The sequence below is a fragment of the Rutilus rutilus genome (assembly GCF_951802725.1).
Source record: "Rutilus rutilus genome assembly, chromosome: 25".
NCBI classification, from domain to species: Eukaryota; Metazoa; Chordata; class Actinopteri; order Cypriniformes; family Leuciscidae; genus Rutilus; species Rutilus rutilus.
Genome location: NC_140229.1, coordinates 22,921,446 through 22,945,576, shown reverse-complemented (window position 1 = coordinate 22,945,576; position 24,131 = coordinate 22,921,446). Strand labels below are relative to the sequence as shown.

The window sequence follows — 24,131 nt, the reverse complement described above, 5'->3', positions numbered from 1 at the left end:
TTGTCTCTTCAAGGTCAGTTTGCTCATTCGCCTAACAGTAACTAATGCCTGGAGAAATTTCTAGATGTGCTTGAGCAAAATATACTGGTCATTTTTGTACAGACACCCTTATAAAATCCCTGTAGGATCATGTGTGCAAACAGCACAAGGTTTATATAGATCTATTAAATGTTTTAATCGTAGGTAAAGCCCCTTAGATGAGGATGAAACGAGGCTCCATCACCAGATTCATGGTTACTGCAATGTGAAGTGCCTGTTGTGTCAGATTAACCATAGTTACTGAAATCATAAGACAGGTCATGTGATCAAATCCATTGCCATTGATCAAACGTTACATGCAAGTAATTGGGTGAATTTCACAAAACATGTCAACAACATGTATGGGTCATGCTTCCCTTTAATATATACATTTTATTTCGCATTAATTTCTAAAATTAAACTTATTCTAGGAACATTGAGTTCTTGCATTATAGCATTCATTGCAATCAAGCACATTCTACCTTTATATTCTCATTACTGTAATATAATGTGAAATTGTTTTAGACATGGTAGTATTGCCTTTATGGATATTTATTAAAATAAATATTAAAATAATCGCTGGGATTTAAACAGTATAATGTGCTTAATTGTTTTGAAAATGTCAATGTTAAAAATTCTGAATGGTAGAAATCTGTTTTTTCGTTATGCAAAATTAACATTTTGATTTTGGAGGTAAAATGTGACCCACACATGCTTTTATTGTTGTTGTTGTGAGATTCACCTAAAGGCATACCATTATTCTTAGCATCTCCAGCTTTTTTTAATGGCTGTTGTGAGTTTTTCGGGGCTTTAAATGAGCCTGTAAATATTTATTGAAATGTCCTTTGTGGTCTTATGACTGATGCATGGGTGTAGGTGGATTTTCACCATGTATGAAGAGATGGATGTGTTTGTGGCAAAAAACAATGTTACTGATTATTTATATTTTAAAGGAGAATTGTAGTTGTCATGAAAAAAAAAAAAAAAAAAAAAAAGTATAAACCTGCTTCCAGTTCATCAGTCCACTGCTTATTAATATCTGGCTATATCTTGATTTGTTGGAACAAGTATTTCTTAGCATCTTAAAAGCAAAAACATTACATTTCCATTCATTGATAGACTTCATGCATAACGCAACTGTGGCCGTATGTAAACGCTCCATTACTTGACATTATCTGCATTAGTTTGGTTTAGGAACCGTCCTTTGTTTCGAAACATTGATCCTCATTGCCATGTAACGTTAAATAACTGTACTTAGATAAAAAGCATGTGTGAAGACTTTCCCTGTCCCCTATTGCAGGAGGATCTGAAGTTACTGTTAATGTGAGTTGTGAAGCCTCTCAAGAAGCACACTGCTCACCCACATTTGTTGTTGATTTGACCACAGCTTTTTGTATAACCATTCATAATGTTACGCTATTAAAAACAAAGCTGAATGATGCATCACTAATGAAAATTAGTATTATTAAAAAAGGGTACTTTATTTTACAAAATCAGAAGAGTAGAGGTGAGACCGCACATCTATTTGACAGTGATGTTTATGATGCTGATGTCTTCATACGGCTTGTCGGTTTTGGGGTTGACTTTTAAGTTGGAGATCCGCTGGACCACCTCCATACCTTTAGTGGTCCTCCCAAAGACTGTGTGCTTGTTATCCAGCCAGGGCTAATTGAAGACAGAATGAGAAAACAATTCATTGAATTAATAACTAGCAGCTCAAAATGAAATGACTTGTAACTGACATGACATTCAAGTAGTGACAGCAGTGTGACGTTTATGACTACATCGACGTAATTGAATAATTAGGGTTGGGAAATGTATCCGAAATCTTGGTTTCATTAAAAAAAAAAAAGATAACCCAAACAACCCAAAAATGGGTTATAAATAATGTATAATAATAATAAATAATAATGTATAATATATAAAAAACGAATCTGATGGTCTTACAGTTGGGACGACAGTGATGAAAAACTGCGACCCATTGGTCCCCGGGCCTGCGTTGGCCATGCTGAGGGTGTAGGGTCTGTCGTGCCTCAGTGTGGCATGAAACTCGTCCTCAAACTCTCCACCCCAGATGCTTTCTCCACCCATCCCTGTGCCCGTCGGGTCTCCGGTCTGGATCATGAAGCCCTGCACACACACACGAGAAGCCACTTGTTCAGCTCGCATCCACAAATCCTTAGGCACACATCTAAACACTCGACGGGTGCTCATACCTTGATGACACGATGGAATATGTGGCCGTTGTAATAACTGTTCCTGCTGTGGACGCAGAAGTTCTCCACTGTTTTGGGGCACCTGAGAAGAAAAAATAAATAATTTAACACACTGCCGTCTCAGACCAAACTGCTGTCAAATGACACAAACACGTACTCCACAGGAAAGAGTTTGATGTGAATGTCGCCCATTGTGGTGTGAATGATGGCGCTGTCTGACACTCTTTTGGGCCCTTCCGCCTGTGTGGCTGCCATCACTTCCTCTTTAGACGGCTTCTCATTAAAGACATCACGGTCAGAATCGGCACTCTTGGTGTCCTCAGGCTCTCTCTTTGTAAACTGTTCAAAAACAAAATACAGTATTAAGAGTCTAGTGCCAGATTCTTCTGGACACCAATGGAAAGGGCTTTTCACACTGCGCTTAACCGCGGGTTATCATCGTTCTAAACCCCTAAATGTCAAATGGTGATGGAAAACATCAGTTGGAGTGAAGCATAGACCGTTTAATTCTTAACCTTATAGTCTGAAAGTCCATCCAGGATAAACTTGATAGTACAGTCAGAATATATAATCCGAGGATGCCTTTACGTAAATACGCAAGTAGGCGCTGCGTTCGTCCAATCAATGACACTGACACAAATATGCAAATGAGGATGCTAACCCAGGGTTTAGTAACTAAAGGGGCGGGTCTTTGCGAAAGGTCAATTACAACATGACGTGAACGCAGCACAAGATAACCCAGGATTCAGTTTACCCGGGGTTTAGAAAGAACCAGGGTTAACTTGGTGGAAACCCCTATACAGAAATCACTACAGTAACCTAAAAATAAATGATTATAGTATAATAATACAAGCTTCAGGATAGCGTTGTAAATGCTATGGGTTTTGGCACCATGTAGAAGCGGTTCTTCTTGAAGGCGGTGCAGAAGATGGTGGGGTCTGGGTTGGAGCTCTGCAGCGCTGGATTGTCGGAGGCCTTCATCTCAATGGTTGGTGCCGCATGCATGGTCTTGGCCACTCCCTGAAACAGACTCAACTGCGCCACACGAATGTTCTCCAGTTTGCCCAGGATCCGCACACACCTTGACAGAGAAAACAGTTCATAGACACAGGATAAAAAGACTTTCAGAATGGCTCATTTATTGATTTGATTTAGGCCAATGCTGTAATCTTAGCTTAAGTTTTCAAAAATGTATTTCACATGAAATCTTAACAACCCATTATGCTTCTGTAATGTGACAAGTTTCAGAATGAAGCAAGATATTTTGGTCAATGATAAATAGGAGCATCCAAGACTATAATTTTTTTTTTTTTTATGTAGTTGAAAATAAGCAAGCCAAATTATTAATAACATTCTAAAAACTCTACAAAATTAAAAAGGATCTTATTGTTAGGGTTGGGAATCGAAAATAAATTCCAATTCTGAAATCGTATACTTAATAAAATTATCGATTGCTGAGTGCACATTGTAAGGTGGTTTTAAACCATTCAAGAGAACTGAATCTGGCACTCATGCACTGTTTCCTGTGCTGGGCACATCCGGAGCGCACGCACAATAAGCCGCCTCTCATATAGTGTGGGATACTGAATCGAGTTCTCTTTTGCTTCTTGCGCTTGAACGGACAAATATACACAAAATATACACACAGTCGGTTTATGTCTAAAATGAACGTAAACTGTTCAAATGTATGCGTAACAGTATATTGGATCTGTGTATTAGGTCTTAAAGTGACAGCAGCCTAATATTCCTGCTGCACTCTGTGTAATTAACGGTAATCAAACAACAAATGAAAAAGAGTCACTCATTGATCTTGACTGAAATTCTTTTTTTTACTTTAATAAGGATTAATCTAGATTTCATTTATAAAAAGAAAACTATGCAGTGTTATTTTAGATTTGATTTTAATTTCTGAGCTTTGTTCAGTTGTATTTGTGCTATTGCTAATTTGCTTGCTTGTGCTTATTGTATTACTGACTGTATACTGGTCTTTAACAATATTAGTTAGTCTAGTTTATTAGTTAGTTGTTCTTTAGGCTGCTAATTATTCTTCACAGTATTCAGCTGCAACAAATGATTTGCAAAAAGACAATAAATATATTATCTGATATCTAAATGTTTGACTTCATTTTTTTACCATATTTGAATCGAAACAATGCCCAATCCTACTTATCCATGGAACCTTTCCATTGCACATAAGGTTCTTTATATTATTTTAAATGTTCTTTACACTAAGAAAAAAAAGGTTCTTCTATTGCATTGCTGCAAAAAAAAAAAAAAAAAAAAAAAAGTGTTGAACAATCCTGATTTAATATTATATTTTCAAAAAAGCTTTAAAATGTTTTAACATAAAAATACTTTACAAATATTAAATTATTTATTCATAAATATCATTCAGGTTTTGAAGAGTTGCACAACATGACAATTCACAATTTGAATTAACTTTGCCATATAATTAAGTCAAGCTGATATTTTAAGAGATTAGAATCTAGCAGGAGTCCTCGCTACGATATCATTTCTATATGCTAAAATATTTTAAAACTGATGATAATTATACTAATGCCAAACTACTTAAACTTTTCTTTTGAAGGACGTCTTCATGATATCTGAAAAGTTGTGCCCTTAAATTAATTTTGATTCAGAAATGGCAAATATGCTCATCATAGAAGAAGTGCATTTGATAGTGTGCGGTGTATTCTCTACCTGTTAGTCTCCACGTTTATGACTTTAATGCCCAGCATGGTGCCGTAGAGCACAAAGTGTCCGGTCTCATCGAAGATGACGTTGGTCAGTCGGATGCCGTCCACCTTCTCCAGCTCTCGCTCCACCGCCATTCTGCGGCCAAACTCCATATCGGGCAACTGCTGCCTCATCTGCTGGAGCTCCGTGAACATCTGCCATCGCACAGACACCACACACTCTTTGTTAACCCTTGAAATCTGTGATTATATAATTATTATAATTATCAAACAGTAACTTACGGTTAACGATTCGTCAAAGACTCTCATCAGCTTCCCAGTGAGGAAACGGAAAATCCTCACTTTGCGGTCAACGGCGATGGTGGCCATTTTCTTGCCGTCTTGAGAGAACATCAGGCTGGTGGGATACGTTCTGCTTTTGGCAAACTCGTACAAGTCCGTGTCAGTCTTGAACTCCCACTCCACCTGCCGTGGGAATTTGAAATCGCTCGGAAGGCCCGTCCAGTATTCCAACATTCCCGCTTTATCAGCCGACACTATGACGCGATATTTTGGGTTCAGGCGGATCTGAGACAGTGGAGCGTTGTGCATCTTTTCAAACTTGTGCAGGGGTTGGTTACTTCCACGCCCGTCGTATACAAAAATCTTCCCGGTGGATTTCTCAGAGCAGGCTACGGTGGAGATGGCATCGCCCGGATTATAGATCCACTCGCACTGGCCTGGATGGAAGCTGAAAAATAAGTAAATAAAAATCTCTTAACTCTCTGGTGGTCTTTGGTCAATTTAAACTGAAATACAAAAATTACGTTTAGAATTTTTTACTTCATTGGAATGATATGATTTTTTTGTAGAACTTGCTATAAATACACACACAAAAATGGTGGTCATGATTCTAAAAGAATAATAGTCTTAAAAAAAAGTCACTTGTGAGATTTGGAAATTAATGAGAAATACAAATTATACAGAGCAATTTTTAGGACACAATTTACAAATCAGTAATGAAGTGTGTGTGTGTGTGTATATATATATATATATATATATATATATATATATATATATATATATATATATATATATATATATATATATATATATATATATATATATATATATATATAAAAAACATATATAAAACACACACAAATTATTTACGGTACTTTATTTCTTCCACTAAATGACACCAATCCTCCTCTGATACATTGGATTTAAACACCTTAGCCATATTTTTAAACTGTATTATTTGAAAATAATAAGGTTAATATGAAATATTTCTTCAAATAACTATATAAACATGGTACTAGACAATGTTCACATCTAAATTAAGCAATTTTTTATTTCTATATCAAATACTGCAAAATTTAGATGTGAATATTGTCTAATACCATGAAATACAACATATTAAAGAATAAACATAAAATACATAAAAAACAAAAGAGTAAATTAATTTCTTCTTTTTTTTAATCACCAATCTTCAGGTTTTTTTTGTATTTATTGGCAAGGATAACAAGTGTGTGCCAAAGTTTTTTTCTCTCCATCCCGTCACATGATGTAGTTTGAGTTCCTTGCCACTGTTGCCACTAGCTGGCTTAGTTGAGGACTCTTAATATTCAGCAATATCACTGATCTGACTGTACTGACACCTTCTCGTATGAGAACTGAACTGAGCAGGATGACGACATCACGGTTTTCGACAGAGCTGCTTTATAGATGAAATTAACTAATTTCATAATTGATGATCTTTACAACGGAACTGAATCAACACTGAAATATCTTCAGCTGAACAGTGACGCTATTTTCTTTTAGAGCTGCTGTTCAGCCGAAATGGACTGTTTGCATCATTGAATCGGTTTCCTGTTATCACTGTAAAGCTGCTTTGAAACAATCTGTATTGTATAAATTGCTATACAAATAAAGGTGACTTGACTAAATGAGGAATACCAGAGTGTTAAACACACACACACACACACACACACACACACACACACACACACACGAGTTTACCCGAGTTTGAGCATGTTGATCATGTCGAAGTTGACGACATCAAACACTTTCATGGCCTGATCATCGCCCACAGAGCAGAAAAGCGCACCCTCCGCACTGACGGAGATACTCTCGATCACACCTACGCACCAGAGACAAACACAGACAGGTTATTTACACAGTTTCTGAAGGAGAAACTCACGAAAGACGTAAGGTATGTAGTAACAGACACCTACCCAAGTGGCTGCGGAAGTGCTTGACAAACTCCACTCCCTCATCCTCCTTCTTCTTCCAGAATTTCACATGCCCATCTTGACTTGCTGTTATGATAAAATCTGTTCTAGAATGGTATCAAAATGATAATCAGTATATCTGGAGTCAAATAAATGCACTTGAGTGTTGATTTACATGTAAGCTCCAGGACTCAGCAATAAAGATGCCAGCTTGACCAGTGCCAGTGTTTCTGAATGTATTATTGATGTACTAGAGGTGGCAAGTTGGAGAAAACTTACTTGGAGCAAACAATGTGTGTTATAACATCTCTATGCATGTAACTTCTTTCATACATGGCGGCGGAGGGTAAATTGTCCAGGTACAATCTTTCAAACTCAAGCACTGCAGAAGAAGACATATGCTCCATTAATAAAACATCTCAAAACTGTCAAATGAAACCATTTGGCTGCTATGAAAACACAAGACATACAAGCTGTTATAGAAGCGGCTGTCTAGCATAGTTTGTATCTCAAAACTTAATCTAGACATGATACAGGCGACTTTAATGGCCAAAAATGCTGTCTAGGACTCTGTGTGGGCAGCTCACTAGGGTTAGGGACGGTAATAGACGCTTCCGTGTTTTGTAAAAGAAGTTCAATTTTAACGTACCTTTTTTCTTTTTTGTCTGTGTTGCCTCGTTGGGCAGAGGACCGACCCATTCGCCTTCATCTTCCTCTAGTTTGCGTTTATTTTCAGAACCATCACGGCTCACGTCCGACGCCATCTTCAAATTAAAGTTTATATTTCTTCCTCGATGGTGGTTTTAACGTACTAAACGTCTCTCCTCTCACACACTGCCGTCTACAGGAGGGGAGAGTCTTCGGCATCACGGCTGCCCTCAAAGGCCGGTTTTAACTGTAAAGACTGTAAAATGTTACTACTACGCCTAAACATATTGTTAAATAACTGTCTCTTTATTTGATTTTTACTAATTTAATATTGTTGTATGCATTTGCAAGTGCGTTTCTGGTTTTAAAAACATCATTTTATTTTTTGACCAATTATCAAAATAAAGTCCTACAAAGCTATTTTCATCAGAGCATGTGAGCGGATAGCAGGCAGAGGACCAGTGAACGAGAGGATAGCCTAATTTTACCAGCGTTGCCCAGCACGGCTATACACACCATGTTACAGCCGTTTATATACTGTCTATGGTTACAGCACAGTAGTGCTATTGCAAACAGAAACAAGTCCAGATACATTTCTTGTCGGCACGTTTTTTTTTTTTTTTTTGCGGACTTTGCCTTTCCGGTGAGCGTGAGCGACTTTGTCACGTTCATTCACCGTAGTAAATTAAAATCTCATCAGAATCCCTTATTAATTGTTTTTAGAAGAGAGGTCCAACAGTACAAAGCATTTCATCATCTGAGAATCTTAAAGCTCTTGAGACAATAAACTTGTTTCAACCTTTTTAATTTATTTCATTAAAGTTTTTCTTTTCTTTTTTTCCTCGAGTAGGCCTATATGTGCAGGCTAAAACCCATGTATATGTATATATGTGCTGCTTTGCTTTCTTTGAAATAAAGTACGTTGTATGTAATTTGTACTTATGTACTTATATTTGTGATACCTTTGGCTTTAATAAAAAAAAAAAAAATCTCTTGAATAATACATATGGAGTAACAATAATTTTAAGCTTCATCATTAAGCATAAAAACACCACTGTACTATTTTTAAGACACTAATATGCCAATGACCATTCTTACCATATGAATGACAAATGCATTGATTTTTTTATTCATATACAGCACGGTTTGATGATTTCCTGAATAAATATTTATTCTGCTCATAAAAAGTGCAGCAAATAACCACAGTCTGTTAAAAAATAGCAAATAACACGATGCGACGAGTTCAGCGTCTACGCAGAAGCCCCGCCCACACGTGACAACACTGAAACGCGTCATAGAACATGACGTCACAATCGAACACCTTGCTGCACATTCATTACTTAACTGAAAGTTTTCTACTGGCATTTTTTTTGCAGAGTAATTAGCATTTGAAAATGGGTTTACTCAGTTCTTGTTTTAAAAGTGTAGATGTTTCTGACAGTGTGTACAATTTACACAACTCTACACCATCACAATCAAGCAGTAATAGAGTGGAAGATCATTCAGTTGGAGGGAGGGATGTAGGTGCAAAAAAAGAGAAAGGGAGGAAAAAACAGAAAGGCAAAAGGAAGGAAAGAAATAAACCCAGCTCAAGTCAAGGTGAGAAAGAGGACCAGACATATCCATGTTATTGTAACAACTGGAATGTTTTTAGTTTTCTGGGGGAAACCATGAAAGTTCAGGGTTTTATTTTTTTTAAAGATGAATACATTTATTAATATATTATATTTTTCTACTATTCTATTAATAAATCACGCACAACCATGAATTGAATTTTTTTTTTACTACAGAATTCAGAAACATAATATACTTGACATACATACACACCTTAAATGATAGTTGTGTAAATGCATTTATACAGACATTTAAATGTATTACCTCAACATTTTTATTGAATGTATGTTTGAGACGGTCTTTGGTTCACTGCAGTTTTAAGGAGAAAATACTCGGCAATGGTGCTGGTTTATGAATTTGCACATGGTTTGTCTTAAAGCATATTAAAAACACCACATAAACATTTAACAATTTTAAAACATTAACTATTTTTAATGTGACACTAACAGAGAACAGAGCATTCCTGCATGTGCACTGACCAACAACTGAGAAAGCAAAATGCACAAATTGGACCTTTGTGAATGCCCCCAAAAACTCGCTTCATAATTTACAGCAAGCTTAGATGCAGTAATACGAGTATTCAGTAATATATATAGTTGTGCAATCATTTATTAATAGTATTTCATTAACATCATCTTTTGATTGATATCATTTCCCTCTTTAGATCAGACTTCTCAGCATGTCACCAGTGAGCCTGAAGTCCTCCCCGTTGCAGAGGAACCTGGTCATGCTGAAGTCAATGACGAGTGGAGTGATGACGTCCTCCAGGATTTAGTCGGAGATTTGTCCGAATGGAGTGCTGTCGTCCTCAACATTTTGAGCAGTATCATCTCCAACTTTAACGACAACTACCTCCAAACTCAAGTCTGTGTTGCAACTGACTTGAGTGTTGACATCCCCCAAGGCACAGTCTTTGCTAAATCCGACTATAGAGTACCAGTCCGTGATGTGGCTGACTATAGAGCCAATGTTCCTCGAGTACTGTTCCGTGATGTGGCCGACTATAGAGCCAGTGTTCCTCGAGTACCAGTCCGTGATGTGGCCGACTGTAGAGCCAGTGTTCCTCAAGTTCTGGCCCGTGATGTGGCTGACTGCAGTGTGGACGTCACCCAAGTCCCAGTCCATGCCATATCAGACTGTAAAGTTGACATCTCTCAAGGTCCAGTCAGTACCACATCAGCTCCAGTCTTTGATGTGGTCGACTGTAACAGCAATGTCTCTCAAGATTTAGTCTGTGCCTCGTCAGACTGTAGAGTCGACATCCGCCCTGAATCAGTCAGTCTGACAGAGGATACTGCATCACCTCAGCGTCAACTGGAGGATTATGATATTATTGGTAAGTTGACTCACGACTCCAAAATACCATAATACAGACAAACTTTTGATATAATATTCGTCTTTACTCATGTCAACTATTTTTCCTTTAACAGACATCAATTCATGCAGCTATGAAATCGTCAGGAAGCTCGGTGAGGGAGGCTTTGGAAAAGTTTATGCGGGGATTCGCTTGACAGATGGCCTTAAGGTATCACTTATTTTACTTAAAATATCTTTTTAGCAAATTGTTCTTGCTCTGTCTTGCACTTTTCTCATTTTCCTTAGTGTATCTTATGCTCCCTATTTAGAGCACTTGACCTCTCAGACCCGTTTATATTGTAAGACATGTCTGTTCAAGGTTAATGGCTGAAATTATATAAACTGCACACTTATAATTGTAAATAATTCTAACAAATTTATTTTTTGTTTTGTTGATCAGGTGGCGTTGAAATTTGCTGACAACACGGGTATAAAATGGTTTGACATTGTAAGTACTCTGTTTCTCCTCTCAGTCATTGTTTTCAAAAGACAAACTGCTATTATCCATAGTTTAGGACTGATCTACATCCTTTGTCATTGTCTTTCTTCTAGGAGGGGTGTGCTGAACCCGTTCCACGGGAGATTGGTCTGCTAATTCTTGCCAACAAAGGCCCCAGAGTTCCCCACATCATCCAGCTTCTGGACTGGGAAGAGGAGCCAGAACAATACATTATGGTTCTAGAGCGGCCTGCACCCTGTGAGGACTTGTTTACATTTCTAGACCGCCACAAAGGCACCATTGAAGAGGACGTAGCATCGGTTATCATGCAGCAGGCAACACTCGCAGCTCAAACATGCTGCCAACGTGGAGTGCTGCACCGTGACATAAAGCTGGAAAACCTGCTGATTAACCTGAACACACTGGAAGTCAAACTGATTGACTTTGGGTGCGGCGAAATCCTTAACAACGAGGGATACACGTCCTTTAGTGGTATGTATTATCTCTCAAAGCTGTAAGGTAGGTCTCAAACTTTGGTGATGAGTTAGGAGCCGTTAACAGGACAAAATGTCTTTCTTCCAGGCACAGCAGAGTACTGCCCCCCAGAGTACCATGTAAATGGCGAGTATCACGGGGAACCAGCAACAGTTTGGTCACTCGGGATACTCTTGTTCACACTACTGTGCGGGACATTTCCGGAGTCAGAAGACTTGGAGAAGCTCAATGATAACATCTGGACCAAAGATGGCTTGTCACAAGGTGAGATCTTCATTCAGTAAAGGACACTTGTAATTCTAAATCAAACAAAAGAGAACAAAAAATTAAAAGCAAGTTAAAGTAATTATCAGACATCTCTCCCATCTTTCTGCACAGAATGCTGCGAACTACTTTGCTCTTGCCTGCAAACTGACCCAGAGCAGCGGATTGAATTGAACAATGTCAGTCTCCACAACTGGTTTATATACTTTAATTATTATTAATTTACCTAAGCAAACATCAGCACCCAAGGACCAGACGGGCCTCCCCAGCATCAGAACTCCGTCGCCACACACCAATGCTCAACCTGCATTGATGTACGGGTAACTATCCAGACAGTCACAACCTACAAGAAGAACAAGAAGAACCTGTGGACCATATGGCTTGTCACAAGGTGAAATCTTCATTTCCACAAAGATTACCTGTAATTAAGTATCATACAAAAGAGAACAAAGTAACAAAAGACAGTCATGTGAATAATAGGGCTGGGCAAATTTTTTTTATTTTTCGATTAATCGTTTTTTATTTTTTTTTAAATGTGGTCGATTCAAAATCGATTCTCAAACGCCACGAATCGATTTTTTTCCATATTTCCCTCTATGGTAATCATCTATTACCCAAAAGCCAGTATTAGTTTTCCTCCACTGTTCATAGGCTTGCAAACTCCATTTTATAGCTAATGCTGTGAGATTTTATGTTTGTTTAATCTTAATCATAAAATAACCTCAACTAGTGCTGCACGATTAATCATATCGCAATCGCGATGTCAAGCCTACGCAATTATATGAGGCAAAATGCTGCGATTCTATATGAAATAAACAAATTTGGGCTGTTAACGCAATTAATGCAGCATCTGTTAATCTTTGTCATCCTTTGGCTAGTGTTACATGATCCCGCTCTTATTCACGCAAATATTTTTAGACCATTCATGCGCGACAAGACAAAAAAGAGCTCGCTGCCTGTGAATGTCCTGAGTGTGACACACAGAAAGACTCGCGCTGATATTGTGCGTGCGCACAAGACAGTCCAGAATACAGTTCTCTTTCGCGCTTGAACGAACAATAACACACACTTATGCCAAAATGTGTTTTTGTCGAGTATCTTCATAACATAAGAGCAGTCTTATGATGAACGTGAAGAGTTGTGACTCGTGAGAGAATGAGGCGCGTGAGATCCCTGTCAGCAGCGGCTGGTCTTAAAGGGACAGTACACAGTAGCCACTAATTATCTCTGTCGTTAAAGTTAATCAAAGAACAAAGGGAACAGAGAAAAACACTCACTGCTCTTGACTATTTAAAGAACTTTTGTAACTTTAATAAGGATTAGTCTATATATAATTTATAATTAATGCAGCGCAGACTGTTTGATAACTTTATTCAATTTCTGTATGTCCTACCTGTTAGACAGGAAGGGCACAGGTAAATATGATATGCAAGGTTTTTTTTATGGGTTTATGTGAGGATTGTTAACCTGTTTGATCAAGGCATGCGACTGTTCTGACTTGTCCAATTTTCAGCATACATTTTGTCACGGAACACACACGGGAGAAGTAGATCCAAAAGCAGTATTTAATAAAGTGTAATCCAAATTGTAGTCATCCAGGCAGGGGTCAAAATCCATATAATTAATTCATTACATTTATATAGCGCTTTTCTCGGCACTCAAAGCGCTTTACATAGAAGGGGCAATCTCCTCAACCACCACCAATGTGCAGCATCCACTTGGATGATGCGACGGCAGCCATAATCAATCCAAACACGAGAAACAAAGTGATAACAGGCGCGAAACAGACTTCAGAAGTGCAGTGACATTAAACAACGACTCCGTGACATGGGCTGAAACAGACAGGGTATTTATACACAGAAACTAAACAATGTAATGGGAAACAGCTGCGTGCAATAATGAGTGATGAGAACAGACAAAGGATTGTGGGAAATGCAGTTCCAGAATGAATGGTGATAGTAAGGGAGAGAGACCTCTAGTGGACACCCGGGGAAACACAAACCAGACACTGTGACATAACCCCCCCTCTACGGAGCGGCTACCAGACGCTCCAAGACCCACAAAAAACAACCAAAACAAGAGTCCAGGAGGGAGGTGGAACGGTGGAGGATCAGGGGGAGGGATGGAGGGCCAGGTCCATGAAAGGGAACAGGAACAGGAGGTGATGGCTTAGCCGGCGGCCAGGCCGAAGCAGACAGTCCATCGGGTGGCCAGGACGAAGCAGACGACCCATCGGGCGGCCAGGGCGAAGCAGACGACCCATCGGGCGGCCAGGACGAAGCAGACAGTCCATCGGGTGGCCAGGGCGAAGCAGACGGTCCATCGGGCGGCCAGGACGAAGCAGACGACCCATCGGGCGGCCAGGGCGAAGCAGACGGTCCATTGGGCGGCCAGGACGAAGCAGACGACCCATCGGGCGGACAGGACGAAGCAGACGACCCATCGGGCGGCCAGGGCGAAGCAGACGGTCCATCGGGCGGCCAGGACGAAGCAGACGACCCATCGGGCGGCCAGGGCGAAGCAGACGGTCCATAGGGCGACCAGGCCTGAGACGACAGTCCATCGGGCGGCCAGGACGAAGCAGACGACCCATCGGGCGGCCAGGGCGAAGCAGACGGTCCATCGGGCGGCCAGGGCGAAGCAGACGACCCATCGGGCGGCCAGGGCGAAGCAGACGGTCCATCGGGCGGCCAGGGCGAGGCAGACGACCCATCGGGCGGCCAGGGCGAAGCAGACGACCCATCGGGCGGCCAGGGCGAAGCAGACGGTCCATAGGGCGACCAGGCCTGAGACGACAGTCCATCGGGCGGCCAGGGCGGAGACTTTCCCTCGGGCAGCCAGGGTGGAGCAGGTCGTGTAGGCGGCCAAGGAAGAGACGACCCCTCGGGCGGCCACGGCGGAGACGACCCCTCATTTTATCGTGGTTTATAGTGAAACCGGTAATCGTCCCATCCCTATACGCTTACAAGGAACGGTTTTTCCTTGTGGAAATAAAATAAAATATTAAAACTCAGTCAAATCAATATTTTGTGTACAGTTGAGTTTGATTCCCATGCTAAACATGGACAAAGTTTCAAAAATTAAGTTGTACGTTTGATGGAGTATTTCTGTGCCAAAAATACTCCTTCCGGTTTGTCACAAGTTTCGGAAAGTTTTTTTCGAGTATGGGCATGTGTGACGTCAGATGGGGCGGAATTTCCTTATACGGGTCCTAAGGGCACTTCTCCCGGAAGGGCGCGCGCGCACCCGTAGACCAGAGCGAGAAAGCGAAAGCAGTACGCCCATCAGAGCGATGTGCTCGGCTTTAGGGAAGTATTTGCCGGATTTGCAGATAGTCTAATCGTCTAAGGATGGAGCAGTCCCAACGATAAAGGTTCACGGCCGTGCGTTGGAACCGCAGGCGGTGAGTAAAACTGCTTCAAATGTCTGTGTGTTGTTAGCTATCAGCGCGTAAGCAGAGCAAGTAAACAACATGATCACGTGTATAGTTAATGTATCTATGGAGCATGCGATGTATGGTGTGTGTGTGTTTAAATACATTTGTTTAGCTGGCCACTGTAGGTGTCTGTTTGTTTATCGTAAAACCACTCCAAACAAAAATACACAGAGTGTGAAAATATGTTGAAATAAATGAATTATTTCATAATAAACCCAGGGGCCGTTCACACAAAGCGCGCTTCCTGTTTTTCTATGAAAATACTATGTGCAAAGTACTATGTGCAGTCTGATGTGCAAAACTTTTCCGCTTGCTACTGCTAAGTCACATACAATAATCCATAAACCAATTCATGTCCTCATAAACCACGAGTAAACACACACAAATGTTGTAAAACTCGCGCATGACATGGTGTTCTAAAAACACTGCGCTCAAGTTAAAATCATTTCTACTTTCAAAAAACTATCGAGACCTTGTGTTTTCCCCCCAATTTTACTGCCCATCTCACGTTTTTCGAAGCAAAAACGCGTTCTGTATGTATGCTCGTGATTCTTTAGCTCCGCCCACACGGCACGCCTCCAGCTGCTCGTTTTTTTCCGAAAAGACTCGGTACAGCCTATCTTTCTTTTATAAATATAATAAAACTAAAGACTTTTTGGAGATATGAAGGATGCAATACTACTCTATAGGTACTCAAGATTAACAAGAGTGTTTCACCCCCCCCCTTTAACACATGTCATCCGGTATCGTGGCCTCGCTCTCTCGTTTCATACAAACGCAGCTGCTGCCATTTGGTGACTATTGTTTTACACACTGCAGTGGATTATAACAAACAGGAACGATTTTAAATCAGTTTCATCTCAGATCAATATCCCCATTATTATTTATGTGGTGAAATACCGTGTAATAAGTGGTATGACTACCGTAACTCTTAAATGTCCGTCTAGTTTCTCCGTGAAAGCTTTGCGTTTAAAGAGCTAATAAAATATTTTGACTCAGATCAATATTTAATGTTTAAATATTTACTTATGTGGCAATAGCCATATAATATGCAGGATAATGTATAATGTACATCCAGCTGGTTGTTATCGCAGAATAAACCCCTTCAGACTGAAGCAAGATCACCCTGTCAGGTTTATTCTGGGATAACAAGTGGCTGGGTGTAGTCTAGTAGCCAGCCCATAGAGCCCCATTGTGAACCCGGAAATGTTGAGTACACCAAAGTTTTATTGCATAAATGTGAAGTATGGGTCCCCAGCATACAGAAACTGCCGGATGCTAATTTACATATGTTGAGCAATTTGCATAATTAGCATTATTAGCTTAATCGTCCATTTTGACCACATAATTTGCACTACATGGGCAATTTCTACAATGTGTGAGTGGTTTTAGGGGTTTTAGAGGATGCTGATTTCATTTCTGGCACTTTCAGACTTCAAAATGGTAATTCTATAACAAATTTGGATAAATTTAGACATTTTTTATTAATTTCGGCCAACATTTTTGGTTATTTTCATGGTAAACACAATAATCTCACATTTCAGAATCACAAGAGCTCTTGCTCTTTGATGTGAATGTTGCTAACCTAAATTTGTTTACATTTCTTGAGGTCCAGTTATGTTTTTATGCAAATAAGCTGTTGCAGCTAGCTGGTGTAGTTGTAATAAGTATGTTGTAAAGCAAGGGAGCATAGTCTAGTTTTAAAGTCGAAATTCACCTTGCAAATATTTTTTTCTTATATCACCTTAATATTCGTAAAAGTAAGTCAAGGGATTTAATGTTGACATTTTAATGTTGATATTACTTATGGTTTCACATTAAGATAAAAGGTGGACAGAGTTATAGTGACAGTATTGTTCAATACATTGTTCATTTCTAGTCAGATCCATTTTGTGGGTGAATCTGGTGTTCTAAAATTAGTTCCCATTATTTAAAAATTTCGGATTCTTCTTTTTTTTTAATTCAGACTTCTTGTGGTTTGATAAGGAAAGGATTAAAAACAGTCGATATTCAGTGTTATTGCTGCTTTCTCAAGTTGTTGTGGAGGATTATTTAACCATTCAACTCTAGGGTTAAGTAGACTTTCAAAACAAAGAGAGATGGTTTGATCAGGTCGAAATGTCGGGAAAGAAGTGTCTGTTTGCTCCATGCAGTGGAAAAGTTGGCAACTTTAAAATATCTGGGTCCAAAGGAATCGCTACTATGCTAATTAAGAGCTCGGAGACAGCCATACATGAGACTTTGTGAAACATTATTGCTTCTGATGGTGCTTCATCAGCTTCTGTGCTATGTCACAAATCTTGCTACAGCTCATATACTACTAGCTCTAGAAACGTGAGCAAACGCAAGTCAGACTCATGTCAGAGTCAGCCAGGAAAGCGAATCATTCGTTCTCAACTCTCTGCCTTTGAGTATTCAAAACAGTGCTTGTTCTGTGGTCTTATTTGTGAAGAAAAAGACTCTAAAAATCCTAACAGGTGGAATCCAGTTAAAAAATTTCAGACTTTAGATAGGCCAGGCCTTCCACCCTTGAAAGATGTGATTTTGTCTAAATGTTATGAACGGCTAGCCTAGAAATCTAGATGCACCCTAGCGGCAGCAAAATTTATTTTGCAGCCAGTGTAGTCTAGCAACTCTCCGTTGACTTTCGAGCTGGAAAAACCAAACTCTAGTCAGGCCAATCAAATCATGTATAGAGTCGGTGGGCGGGCTTAACAATGACGGCAGAGTTGTGATGGTTCTGCGTGAATTCCCTGCTACTTGGAAAACAAAGAATGGCGGCTGCTGCTGGCGAACAGCGGTCTTTCCAATCGGCTTTGGCCGCGACTCTGGAGGACTTGGAGTTAAGCTTTTCTTTGAGAAAAGAACAAAGTACGACACTTAAGTCATTCTTAAAAAAGGAAGATGTGTTTGTAGTTTTGCCGACCAGATACGGCAAAAGTTTAATCTATCAACTAGCTCCGCTGGTGGGCAAACACTCTGGTTGGTTGTAGCGCTATCCTATTGCGTGAAGAGGGAATTTGAAAGACAACCATTTATCCCGCCCCTCGGATTGAGCCGTGCCAATGGTGAGTTGCCAGACCCAACATCTTGATGTAGGTCTGGCTTTCCAGGCTAATGAACGGCAGGATGATTGGGCAGAAGTTGTGAAGCTACGAGAGAATGGCATCATGGACCTACCTGCAGCTGATGCTCAGTATCACTCCAAGTGTTACAATGCTTTCAGGAAGGTACCTATTGACACTAATGCAACTGCTAGTAAACCAATTGACAGCTGCCTAGCTTCGGTCATAGACCACATGAGTGCAAACAAGTCAGTGACTTGGACTGTCTCCAAATTACATGATGTTTTTGTAGCTAATTCTGGGAGTTTGTGCCGGAAACAAATGCTAGCACACCTGTGTGATTATTATGGTGATGCCGTTATTGTACTGAGAGTTGAAGGATGTCAGACGATTGTTGGCTTTAGGCCGTACATTGCTAAATAACTCAAATTAGTAGGACAAACTGGCCTCTTCAATGATGATGATGTCGACAAGTTTGTCAGAAAAGTGCGGGGAGAGGTCCAGAATATTCCATTGCCTCGTGAATACGACCTTGGCAGCTTTAGGCATGAAAGGGTCATTCAATATACAAGTCCAACTCTCCTAAGACTTGTCTCCAGTCTTGTGTCCAGGGTAGAAACGGTGACCAAACCAGCACTCACACTTGCTCAATGCATCAGCACATCCGTAAAAGCTGGAATCACACAACTTTGGGGCTAGCATGGTCTTGTTGTAACATATGATGAGATCCTCCGGGTTCCGGAAATCAGCTGCCAAATACGCATCAGATGATGCAGATACACTGAAATAAATGATTCGTTGAATTTAATAAAAAAAATTATCGTAAGTGGTTGCATTCAATTTATTTTACCTACATTTATACAAATGCGTTAAGTTGAACTAAAATTGATTAAGTTCAATGAATAATTTTTTTCAGTGTAAGTACCTGTGGGTATGGACTGAAGAGGTGCATTGGCCCTATTCACAGTTGGGGTGATAACTTTGATCTTGTAGTCTACACACCCAATGGTTGCCGCACAAGACATGCCATGGCCACTCAGTTTGCGCAAAATTCTGCAGGGATCCTGTTCCCTGGAGTGGCGACTCCAGACGGTGGGATTACGTCACTAAAAGTTCCCCGTCTGACAAAGCTCCAAGCTGAGAAATTCTGTCCGGTAGCTAACAGCAGTCTTGCCATTGAACATTATTCAGGCCCTAAGAAGCTGACTCCACCCGCTCTGAAAGAAGTGCCAAGAACAGCTACTGTCCAAGAGAGCATCCAAGAGAGGGTTTCTAGAGCAGGAGGAGGGATGCTGCTTCCATTCTACTCAGGGTCCGAAATTAACACCCGCCAAGCGCCAAATGCGGGTAGATTTTCCGTTTGGCGAGTAAATCTCAAAAGGCTATCCGCCACACTGGCGGGTGAATGTTCATACCAAAATATAAAATTTTCAGCGCGCATGCGCGCTCTTCTGCCTCTTAAGAACGAGCAGAGAGAGAGAGAGCCGTCTATGGAGAGAGCCCCGGCCGCGCGCGCGCACTCACTATTCAGAGCGGTCAAGCTTCCTCGTACTTTTTTTGATAAGCGTCCTTGACAGGGCGGCCAGAGCTTCTTTGAAGCTCAAGTCGGCGGCGGTGTGAACGTACAGTTAACGCTCTGTCTGTTGACGGCGCTGAGGAAAAAGGACATGTGAAGCGGTCGCCGCCCATTTGTGTCCTGTCCTGCTCATCAAAGCCGTGCAGAACGTCTTCAGCACTCGTGGATCGTGCTCCGCCGCTGGCCAGGCTGCTTCTGCTTTACACACCATGGCCGTTCTTTTCTCGAGAAAATTGGTTTTCTCATAGCTTTTGCAATGCAATACTCGTTCCCTTATCTCTCAGGGAACCGAGGTTACGCAAGTAACCTACTACGTTCTCTGCCCTCCCTTCCACATGAGTCAGGTAACACAACTGACAATTTTTTTTTTTATTTCACCCCAATGATAGTAATGTTTCATATTTTCTCTCATTTTGAGCAATATATATATATATAGATTTTTTTTTTATTATACATTTCAAATTTTGCTCTGGACAATTTTTTATGTTTGTATTCAACATAATAGGCCTAGCATAATTATCTAAATTAAATGTACTGAAATGAATGTATATGTGACAAAAAAAAGGCTGTTTATTATTTTGGCCGGTAAAAAATATGCTTGGCTGGTGGATTTTTTCATCTACCAGTCCCCGTGGCAGGTGAGCCAAAAAGTTAATTTCGGACCCTGATTCTACTCCTCTTCCCCTGGACTGGTCTGCCTACAATGTTGTGCAAGATCGTCATAGTGATGAAGGTGTCTAAAATGAAGAATATAAGTGTCTTTGGACCATTGCTCGACTCCCCAGGACAGACGAGGATAGTGAAGATGATGAGGCTGCCTTTTGTTAATTAATTGTGAGGCATAGTAGTTTGCCTGAAGGTGGTAGCCAGTGTGTGCTTTGTGTGGTGTGGAGGTGAGGCCCTCTTGGTTAGCTTTTGGTGTGGCGGGCTGACCTGGGTTGGCCAGACTCAGTTTTAACTCTTGCATCTGGCGGAGTTTTAACTGGGTCCCCATTGGATCTTGCGACTTGTGGACCAACCTGGACAGCCCTTCTGCCATTCGGGAGTTGCCCTAGCGTGTGAATATTTGTACATACCTTGCCCTACAGTGAATATTTGTACATAGTTTGTTGATCACACATGGTGATGGGCTTAGGTGATGTCATCTCATTGGGTGTCTTAAAGAGCTACCCGATTAATATGTATCGTACAGTTGCAGGATCCAAGTTATGTCAAATACCCGCATTGCTTTTCCCTCCAGAAATGCATAACATTCAGCCTAACAAAGATTCATCGTTTATCCAAAAAGCAATTTTGAATCTTCAAAAGTGTCAGGAGCGGATTCAGCCTCACCACACCCTAAACAATGCATCAATATTCACAAGAGCACTCAAGATTCTGGTTATTTTATTTTATTAATTAATTAATTTATTTTATTTTATTAAGTTATTTTGTATACCATAAAAATAACCTAAAATTTTAACTGAAAGTAATCAGAATTTGCCTAAATAAGTCAAAATATGTAATAAAATTAGCTCTTTGAAATCTGAAAATGCCAAAAATGAAATCAGCATCCTCTAAAACCTCTAAAACCACTCACATATTGTAGAAATTGGCCATACAGTGTAAAATATCTGCTAAAAATGGACGATTAAGCTAATAATGCTAATTATGCTAATTATGCAAATTGCTCAACATATGCGAATTAGCATCCGGCAGTTTCTGTATGCTGGGGACCCATACTTCACATTTCTACAAAAAAACTTTGGTGTACTCAACATTTCCGGGTTCACCTAGTTGGCTACTAGACTAGTGTACATTATCCCTTACTTACAAGTAACTAACCCTGAAAACAAACCCTAACCGTGACTCTATAGTAATTAAATGTAGTTAATTAATATTACTCCGTAGTTAGGGGTTTAAAATATAAACTTTTTTTAAAAAAGTTTAAAAGGGGTTTTAAAATATAAGGGAAAGAGAAGAAAGAAGAGACCTAGAAGTGAGATAGAGAGAGAGAAATAATTGCAAAAAAATTGTATAAATATAGAAAAGAAGTATTACACACTCTCTTTCCATTTATTTATGTCTATTGCGTTTATCGTTTATTGCGATCTCAAAATTACGGCCATTTGATAATACCTAGAATATCAAAATCAACCACTGGCGGTAGATCCTTTTCCTATTTAGCACCTACAGTAAACTTTGGAATAGTCTTCCTAGCCTTGTTCGAGAAGCATACACACTCTGTCAGTTTAAATCTTGACTAAAAATACTCTTTAACCTGGCATACACATAGAACATTAGAAATTTCTATTAATCAAATCAGTTAAATCAGCGTTTCCCAACCGGGGTGCCTTCTGGCGAGAGCAGGGGTGCCGTGTAAAAACTCAAAAATAATTGACCATCAATCTCGGATCGTCGGAAGTATCTAATAACAACAAATAATGCGCACAAATTTATGATTTGCATTTAAAAATGCAAATCATAAGTTTTCGGCGTTGAATTTTGGAGGTTGCGCTTGCGCGTGATTTTATTCCCGTGCCTCATTCCCAGTGCGTCCACATAAAGCTGCCTATTTTTCATTGTTGCGCTTACGGTCAAATACACACGAAAACATTGTCACAACGTCCGTCTTGCCGTGTATTCACATAAACACATCGGTTATGTCCGTGCTGCTGTCAACGGTAACGCGTGCGATTAATGTTTTTCAGTTTAACGCGTTAAAAATATTTAACGCAATTAAAGCAACATCCGTTTTTTTTTTTTCTGTCATCCTTTGGCTAGCGTTACATTATATAATCACGTTCTTCTTCATACAAATGCTTTTAAACCATGCAAGCGAGAAAATACAAAAGAGAATGCGCTGTCTGTGATGCTAACACACACGACACACAGAATGATGCGCGCCAGAATCGACTTCGCTTTGAGTATCCTCATGAGAGCAGTCTTAAATTAGTTAAATAAAGTCTTAAATGAACGTTAAGAGTTGTGAGAAAAGGGGATGCTTGTGGGATCCACATGTGCAGCAGTGATATCAGAATCAAATAACACTTCATTCATAAAAATATGCCATTAAACAATTATTTGAAATATACTGTCTTTATGTTGTTTCTACATTAATTTGGAGATTAACTGTGAAATTATTACATAAAATATATTAAAAACAAGCTATCTTGTGCAATTATAACAAAATTATCCCATATAAAAGCCTTAATTAAATATGTCATCGTGTAAAGTGATCTCTTCAGAAGAAATTAATAGGGATGCACCGAATATTCGGCCACCGAAAATTTTCGGCCGAAAATGGCCCAAAAGTGCATTTTCGGTTTTCGGCCGAAAGACTTTTATCACCGAAACAATACGGCCGAAATGTTGTGATGACGCAAACAGCAGACACCGCGACCTGCACGTGCTTGTCTGAAGCAACATTACATATCTGCGGTGTGGACGTATTTAAATATATCTAAGAGTGACCCACGGACAGCGATTTTCAAAACACAGACATCCCAAGTCTTCCGGAAGTTCCGGGAGTCTCCCGCGTATTGATACCGGCTCCCTAATGCCCGAAAAATTAGTTTAAATCTCCCGGAATCACGAGCGAGCATGAGCGCGCATACATAGCGCGCGCGGCAGAGAGAGGGAGCGAGAGACCTTTGCGTGTGTGTGCAGAGCAGCCGTCATTTCTCAGAGGTTTACCTGAGCTGTTTATGGTTTTTGCAACTCACGTCCATGAGCATATAACTGCAGATATTATTTTGGACTATGGCAGTATTGACCTAAATGCACTTTGTTTTTATGAGAGAACATTTCATTTTTAAACCTTTCTCCAGGCCAGTAGGCTTTTACATTATTATTTAATGTACACATGAGTGGGGTCAAGTTAAACATTTAATTTTATACTTTGCAAATGCTAAATAAATATTTGCATAAAATTTTAATGGATTTATTCTTTGAAACTTTAATATTAATTTATGCAATTGCAATGCCTTGATTTTAGTAAACTTAGTACACAGTCATAGCCATAAATGCAATGGTACTAACAATAATTGGCATAATTTCTTTCGGTGTTTCGGTTTTCGGCCTTGGTTTCCTCTTTTTCGGTTTTCGGTTTCGGCC

The 24,131-nt window shown here is 39.9% G+C and overlaps 1 protein-coding gene across 1 annotated transcript; it reads right to left on the bottom strand.

Annotated features, from left to right (window-relative positions):
* Positions 1-1,478: 1,478 nt before the first annotated feature.
* On the bottom strand, positions 1,479-8,017 carry ppwd1 (peptidylprolyl isomerase domain and WD repeat containing 1). Its single transcript, XM_084400399.1, has 11 exons — positions 7,793-8,017; positions 7,423-7,525; positions 7,147-7,250; positions 6,932-7,052; positions 5,213-5,660; positions 4,935-5,125; positions 3,126-3,315; positions 2,392-2,573; positions 2,235-2,316; positions 1,966-2,148; positions 1,479-1,683 (listed from the first exon to the last, which is right to left on the bottom strand). Exons 1-11 carry the CDS (start codon positions 7,905-7,907, stop codon positions 1,540-1,542), a joined length of 1,863 nt encoding a protein of 620 aa, XP_084256525.1. The 5' UTR covers positions 7,908-8,017; the 3' UTR covers positions 1,479-1,539.
* Positions 8,018-24,131: the final 16,114 nt, after the last annotated feature.